The following is an 8,442-nucleotide window of genomic DNA, read 5'->3' on the forward strand; positions in this document are numbered from 1 at the left end:
AGTGAACTGTGTTCTGTTTTATTTCAGTAGGCTAATGCCTACTCACTTTAGGATCTTTCCCCTGATTTACAACAGGGCAAATTCTGTAGTTTTAATTGATCGAGATGATCACATTTAATTTTTATATCATTGTAAGACAAATGTTGAACATAATCAGTGTAACACACTCAAACAGCGTGTCTGGTATTTGTGCAAGTGGACAAACAGAACCCATGAAAGCACCAAACAAACCAATGGATCTGTTTGAGCAACAAACATTGCATTCTGAAAAAAATGTAAAACACAGGCAAATCCCCAAAAACAGCTTGGCTGAAACTCTGCTGTCCGGTTAAAAGACATCCACCATCTCACAGTGCATTCAGAGACACACACATAGACACACACATGCACACACACACACACACATACGCTACTATATTTAGACTGACAGGCAGGAGCATAGTGTGATAAAGAGGTGCCTGTGGGAGCAGCTCTGACTCACATTCAAGTCATAGGTCTTCATCAGACCTCCGGTCTGCATTGGTGTCATTCCTCCTGCTCGATGACGTGCCCATCGACATCCAGGTTTTAGGTGACCCTCTGTGTGTGTGTGTGTGTGTATCCACATCACTAGTGGATACAAATTGATAATGGTGTTTGTGTTGTGGCGCGCCGGCAGAATTCATCCATACTACAGTGAAGCAGGTCAGAAAGCAGCTTGCTGCCTGAATGTAGACCACAAAGAGCAATCCTGTAGTGGATGTCACTTTTATGCAAGTGGGGATTTCAAGATAATAAAGTGTGATGAGGCGTGTTGAGTCCCTTTGGGGGATTGTTTTTCTTTCTTCGTCTTGGGAGCTTCAAAACAGGCAGTGAGATTCTGGTCTGGCACTCGACATCAAAGTGCCTCGTCATCTTCTTCATCCTCCCTGCAGATTCCAGCTGTTGTTCCGGCTGTGGCTCCTGCAAAACATAAGAAAATACTAAAAACACTTTGAAGAACCAGCTATCTGTATCTCTCTTTCACTTGTATGCATAATAGAGAATTTTTTGCCTCTGTTAGTTGGGAAAAAAAGCAAACAACAGTGAAATCACTGCAACAAGGCCTGACACTAACTTGAGAGAAGATTGCAGAAAAAAAATATCTGCAAATTTACGATTGTAACAAGCTTGTCTCCACTCATGGACCAAATTCAAGGCTCATTCTAGTTCATTCTAAAGATTACGCAATGAAATGTACCTACTATCTTTGCAAGGGACCATTAGAATATTTTTTTTTTTCGGCATGGCAATTTATGTTTAAAGGCAAGACTGTATTTACTTATGTAAAAAAGATTGAAATAATTTAAGTTCATGTCTTGAGCAATCTAGGTGAGAACTTATTCCTGAAAGAGAACTTATTCCTGAAAGAGAACTTATAATTTGAAATATTCAGCGGTGCATTTGATTACATACATCCGTGCTCTCTTTGCTTTCCAGTGTGTTGGTTTTATGTGCAGCTACTGTGCAGGTTTTTTTTTTTAATATACCACTGTTGTTAATTAAGTTTTTGGGCAGGTTGATGGAGAGGGAAATAAGTAGAACAACATACAGGTGCTGTTTTCTTGCAGATAACACGTTAGATGTTGGCATGAGCGTGATAGAATATGCTGAGAGCAGTGTGACCTTTCTCTGTACGTTTTTTTTTTCAAAACTTTCCGGACTCAATATGTGAGAAAGCCGACTACTTGTGGCTGGTATTAATTTCAACCTAAGAAAAATGACAAATCTAACCAACATTTTTCAGTTGTCTGTGTTTGTCGGAAATCTGTCGGTTCTCTGACATGATGCCTTTCCTCTCCTTTTATTTCAGACTTTGCTGCAGCTGCAGGAGCTTTTCACACGCTGATTCCCCTCCATCACACACTTTGGCTATGCAGGAGGTGTGACCCTCCTTCCTCTTCTTCTTAGTGCCACGCTGAAAGAAAAACAACACAAAACTGAAGAAAGAAGTAAAGACTCGTAGCAAGTCGAGATGTCTGACCCTGACCCGTCCTCGCCCAGCGATCCCCCGTTGCCGCTCACCTCCCCTCGCACGCCGCTGCAGCTCTCCTTCCCCTTCCTGAGGGAGGGCAGTCGAGTTTGGGAAAGAAAACCTCCGCAGCCTGGAGAGCTGCCCAGCCCGCTGCCCACCAAACGCACCCGTACATACTCAGCGTGAGTGAAAGGATGCATCCTTAGCCAAGTCATGTCTTTTGTGCAATGAATATTCAGGTTGCCGGGTCATGCGCTTGTCACGGGCAGTGACACGCATTATACCTGGGCCATAACCGTCGACGCTGTGGGTTTCTGTTCTTGTTTCAACACTCACAGCTTTCCGTCTGCGTCTCTTTCTATGCAGGACAGTCCGAGCCAAATCAGGTCCCGCATACAAGGGGGTGTGTAAGAACTTCTCCAGGTCTCAGGGTCATGGATTCATACGTCCCTCACATGGTGGAGAGGACATCTTCGTCCACATCTCTGAGTGAGTGGCTTGTCTTAACCCTTAGTTAGTTCTCAGCAGTGACTGTACTGTACCTGAACGTGACATTTTATCCTTGTAATAAGTACTATCTGCCAATGGAGGATGGAAAACTAGAAATCCCTTTTATTGTAGTTTGGGTCTGTTTGTGAAAGAATTTGTTTTGATATGAAGCCAAATGACCTTTTTGACTTATAAAACTAATAGTTGGATTTTTGAAGAATGTATTTTTATCATAATGCAACCTCTTTCATCACAATTTCCTATCATTTTCATGGATTCCTGTGATTAAAAATAAACATTTTTTGACAAAATTGAAAACACAGAAATACCAGCAGAAGTAGAAGGAATGATAAAAAAAATGTACAAAATAAAATAAGAAAAACATGTGCATAGTTCGTAAACAGAAAATGGTGCTTAATGAAATAGACATATTGAAAGTACAACATACGTGGAGGTCCGGACATGGACAAACCGGTGATCAGAAGAATGAAACGGCAGCTACAGGCATTAAAAATGAGCTCCCTCCAGTTGTTTCCCAACAAATTCAGTGCTGGTTATCCTAGTTGTTTCGCTCAAGACTCGTGAAACCCATTTAGTCCTACCAGTTTAAGCAGAACCGCTGCATCATCACAGAGGGTGTTGCATAAAACATTGTGCAACCACAGACTACGATTCAGCAGAAGCAAAGCCAAATAACGAGAAAGCAATATGTTACTTTTCTTTTTAATATTCCCTCCAGTCCCTTTTGGACTTATGTTTGAGTGAACACGGGCTCGGCCAATTCTCATCATATTGTTCATTTTACTTTATTGTTTATTTTCCAGCTTTTTCTTCACATTCATTGGAAATAGTCCCCAGTAAGTGTTGACAGAGCACCACAGATGCACAGTGTGCTTCTCCATCCTGTTCACAGAGCTCACATTTCACACAGCTTATCAGTGTCACTTCAGGGGTTTAATTAGTTTTGTGCTACTCCTCTGTAGCGTGGCTGATTTTGGGCAGAGGGTCAGATTTAAGTTTTATTTTTTACAGATACATTTCATCATGTTGTGACAAGACTGTATTTTTTTGGCAAATGTCAGGTTAGTGACCCCTTTTCCGTCAAAGACAAAAAGAAACCCTCAGTTCAGTGACAAGGGAATCAAAAATGAAACAAGGAATAATGAATTAAAAAATTAGAAAACATCTTGTTAATGAACACATAAAAATTGGTCGACAAAAAAACTTTTTGTTGATTTCCCCATGATTTTTGTCAAAGAACTGGCATCAGTTGATTGCTGCAGATCAGTCTTGCCTCAGCTGTCATACAATTTGTCATTTATATATTTGCATTTCGTCTGAATTCCAATGCCATGAAATTAATCCAGATGTGACAAATAGACACCAGTTTGTTGTTGAAAATACATGCAACATCTTGAGGATTTGATTTTGACATCTCAAGAGCAGATACTGTATGACAGCTAATTCTATCCCTAATGTTAACAGTGGAAAGTTCATTGTATAAGTAGAGCCCTAGCTCAATAAACACACCAACTTTCCTTCAATAACAGCTTCAGGCTCACTATGTTTTATTTTGTAATATTCATATTCAAATTCAAATTAAAAATGACACATTCATACAGTTCAGGTTTTTTATGATGATAAATCTCCATCATTCTTTCACCTCAGTACTGGTAGATTGTATCTGCGTGTACTTGAACTCTGTAGTTTAATGTTTGTTTATTGTGCACTTTACTGCTAATGTGTATTAATTTGTGAATCGCATGTCACAGTGGGAAAGTGAGAAATGTCTTCTGGATTCCTCTGTATGTCTAGTACATGTGGTGAAATTGCCAAGAAGCTGACTTTGAATTTTGAACTTTGAACTGTCAAGTAGACATTAGCCTGCAGCTTCAGCATGGTGGTGAATGATTTGAGTTTTGTGATGAAATGTTTTTAAGGAATTCTTAAAAAAAAGGCATTTTCTGGTGTCAATGTGCCTCTGACAGCATTGAGGGAGAGTACGTGCCTATGGAAGGAGACGAGGTCACTTACAAGGTGTGTCCCATCCCTCCCAAGAACCAGAAGATCCAGGCGGTCGAGGTAGTGATCACCCATCTGAATCCAGGCACGAAGCACGAGACTTGGTCGGGCCAGATCATCAGTTCCTAGACCAACGCTCCCGAATTCAGGACTACCAAGGCTTTCGGAATGGAGGCGGGGAAATTAGGGTTTCATTTAAGGTTTTTATGTTTCTGGGATGTGAAATGGGGGGTCTGGGAAGGGGGAGGCAGAGGGACAGAATGTTGCTCGGTGTTTAGGACAGGTACTGTTTAGAAGGTGGCGGTGGGGAGGATGAACGTTTCAGTTTGAGGGTTTTGGTCGAAGATCAAGCTTTGAATGTAAATGTTTGAATGTTTTCCTTCCAGTGCACTGACCAGGTGGGTTTGAATATCTGGAATTCAGTTTAGACGTTTAAAGGTAGGGTGTAGGTCTTGTTGACAGATTTTGTGGTGTTTTCAGCGGAACGGTTATTGGTGAAGGGATTATCGAAGGGGCTAGGATTCTAAAGAGGCTAAAATGCATTTTGAATGAATCTGACACAATTTTGCACTCGCTCTGGGTCAAACCTCAGACAGAGAAGAGGCTTTCTGCTTGTTGCAATTTTCAAATGCAACTGATACGATCGCAATCACTGCCAAAAGTCACAAGACAATAATCTGATCAACAAAGAACCTTGTTAACATATTTTTTCTTTATTGATTTAACAGTGGCCACTGGAAGTGAGTAAACCTCCTTTGCCAAAACTAGCAGCCATAAGGTTTTTTCATCCTTGCTTTGATATGCCTGTTTGTCTACGTGTATAACAAAGATGAGAAGGGTAACAAAAAGCATGAAGACCTATATTTTTGCCGTAGTGTCAAAAACCTCCTGGGTCCCCTAAACTAAAACTATATAATGTTTTGTCAAGCTGTAGCCCCGGGCGTCGATGCAGGCCAGATGTATTTGACTGAACACCGGGGTCTCGTTTTGTTCATCTGACAATTGGCATATTTCTGCATCTTTCCAATGAAACTCTGGCATCAGATTATCATAACAAGTAAAACAACATTGTATGAAAAAGTAATTGTGGTATTCCGGTCCCATCGCAGGTGTGTGTGATAATCCAGTCGTTGTCAGAAAGTGTTGCATTGACGAAGTGACTAATCTGATTTTCATGCATGTTCATCTGTTCTTCTGCACACATCAGCAGAATAAGGTCCACATATACAGTGTCCTGTAAATTATGGAAAGTAAGGTTAATTCTAAATAAGTTCAATCAATAACCCTGGGGATCTCTCGGCCAGTCTACATATCTGACAGCTGCAAAACAGCGAGCCACGGAGGGCAGGCAAGCGGGCAGCTGGTGAAGCTATACAAATAACATTACTTGCTGTCATGCTGTCTCCCCATGCTGTTTTTTCACAGGGATTTTTAAGACAAAAGCAAGAATTGGGTGTTTTTTGAATTGTTATGAGAAACTTAAGCACCCAGTGACACCTTCAAGGAACCTAAGTGACTAAAGTGGTGTCTTTCGGTCCGTGTCTTGCTTGGAGCTTCCTAAGCTACTGGTAACTGCCGGTGTTGCACTATTTATTTATTAGCTGTGAGGTTACTGGTTTACAAAAAGGAGAAAATAAATTCACATTATTCAATTACAAATTTGTCAAGAAAAAAACAAATCCCCAAACAAAACAACAAAAAAAGCCCACGTTACCAAAATACATGTCCGATTGCCAAACCTCAGTACAGAGACCGATGGTGGGAGTTTAGAGGAGGGATGAGAGAGGTGCCATTCCGTCAGTAGCTACAGAATGATGTCAAAACTATCCTCTCAAGGGGAAGAACCGCTTAAGTTTACTTTAAAAAGCTGCTAAAACGTGCCAGTATCTTGCAGGCTTTCAGTAGTTGGTGTTCTTGTTGGTCCGACGCGCCGCGCCTTACTCGATCACGGTTGCTAAATAAGGACACTAACGGGAAAAAAGTGACACACTTTCAATACACTACATTTTGGCCTCAGGACTTAACTTAGGTTAAAAATATAAGGAATTGTTTTCCTTTTTTAAATCTTGTAGCACTGCAGCATTTAGTCTCTTTGACAAGTGTACAAATCCAGTCTCATTGTAGCCAGCTCCTATGACGGTTGTGAGTTTCGGTGGTAGAGAGGGCAGGTGGATGTTGCCACTGGGAAACCAGGCCAGAGGGTGTGGGGTCAGACGTGGGCAGAGGATGGAGTGATTGCTTTTTGCAAAGATGCAGCAGAACTTTGAAGTGTCAATGGGAAATGTGAAGGGAGGGAGACGATTAAAGTCAACAGGTTAAGGGAGAAGACACAACTTTTTATTTTATTGAGTCAAATAGGAACTCTGCTAGCTAGGTTCGCTCTAGCCAGCAGCCATGCAGCTTTGCCTACCAAGAAGACCGCCCAAAGGTAATAAAATATACTAAACAATTTTTAAGGTAGTGCTAATTCACACACACACACACACAAATGTACATTCAGTTACTAAAATGTTCCCTTTTTTTGTTTTCTCCAAAAAGTAAAGAATCAAACCGCTAAGCTAAGCCAAGCCAAGCTAAACTGTCTTCTGGCTGTGACTAGATGCTGTATTAACTGTACAGACATGAGAGTGTTTTGTTCTGATCATTTAATTCTCTAGAAGAAAGTGAAAACATGTACATCCAGCAAGATGTTGTTTTTAATTTATTAGAAATCATTTGAGCCAGCGACGTTTTGATGCCCATGTTTTTCCTCATGTTTTCTAACTTTTGTGATGTTGACTCAGTCCTGTGAACCTCAACATGTTCTCCCCTCAGGCTGATCCTTTTCTGATGATCAATCAAAGAAAATCATCACATCTAAGTTGAAACACAGGGTCAAGCTGAGGAGGATGAAATGCTGATTCAGAGGTACGCCGTGAGAGTCTATAATGTGTTAGGAGGCTAGACTGAAAAAAAAAAAAAGCTGCAGCAAAAGCTTCAAAATTAAATGACTATTTATTTATTTACTTATTTATGTTCATTTATATCTTTGACAACAGCAGCTCTGGTACTAAAGGCTGCATTTATTAGTAATTGTGCTAACCTAAGCCTGTTTGAATACACTGCACATTCACTCTAATGATACTACCCTGTAAGAATCCTTTTGCTACTATCATTTCATTGTTGAGAGGAAAAAAAAAACAGTAACAAGAAAAAACCCTTTTGTTTCCTATCACAAGTTTTTAATTACTTTGTAGTCTGTCCAATTTTTCAATGTGATTTTCAAGATAACAAACTGCTTTCTTTTTGAAAATCAACTTGTTCTTTACTGTTTGTATTTTTTTCAAAGTATGTTTTCATAGTGTATTTTACCTCATGCAGTAACCGCAAGGCGTTTTCAGCTGTCCCATGAATCTTTTGATTTCTTGCTGGCGTTTGACGTCACTGTAACGCACTGTATTTGTCTGGTTTCTTTGCTATGAGAAAACTCTTTTTTTTTTTTTCTTGTTCACAAGCACTTTTTTTTTTTGTCAAAGCACTGTGACCCTGTCTTTTGTCTTTAAGATGAAGGTTGGAATAAAACTTACTTGTGTATTCACAGTCCTGTGTGAGAATGTTTTGCACTTTCACAAACTCTGTTCATCCGGACTTTCTCTGTCTTCCTCTCAGTGGCAGCGTAAAGCAGATTAAATAGGACAGTTATTTTGAGAGCCCTCTTTCTTTGACAAAGTTTATCCTACAAGTTCTGTTCTACTTCTAGTCTTTTTTTTTCACCAGGTGCTATGAAACTGCATGTTCTGACCCCCAAAATTCAGTTGCCACAAATGTTTGCCTCAATGTATGAAACCGTCTTGAGGGGTGGAAGGATGGTTTGCACAGTTACCTTTTCTAATTTATTTTTGTTTGACGTGAATTATTCAAACGTGAATGATTTTTTTTTTTTTTAGACCTCCACATGT

The 8,442-nt window shown here is 40.2% G+C and overlaps 1 protein-coding gene across 1 annotated transcript in view; it reads left to right on the forward strand.

Annotated features, from left to right (window-relative positions):
* The window catches only part of csdc2a (cold shock domain containing C2, RNA binding a), an 11,556-nt gene extending 3,473 nt beyond the window's left edge, over positions 1-8,083 (forward strand). The window contains exons 2-4 of the mRNA XM_086140730.1: positions 1,832-2,175; positions 2,360-2,482; positions 4,471-8,083. Coding sequence (XP_085996856.1) covers positions 1,994-2,175; positions 2,360-2,482; positions 4,471-4,633 — 468 coding nt within the window. The 5' untranslated portion in view covers positions 1,832-1,993 and the 3' untranslated portion in view covers positions 4,634-8,083. The remainder of the gene's footprint in view (positions 1-1,831; positions 2,176-2,359; positions 2,483-4,470) is intronic.
* Positions 8,084-8,442: the final 359 nt, after the last annotated feature.

This window comes from Fistularia commersonii, chromosome 33 (assembly GCF_037954325.1).
Source record: "Fistularia commersonii isolate RoL2024-O1a breed Wild chromosome 33, RoL_Fcom_v1.0, whole genome shotgun sequence".
NCBI classification, from domain to species: Eukaryota; Metazoa; Chordata; class Actinopteri; order Syngnathiformes; family Fistulariidae; genus Fistularia; species Fistularia commersonii.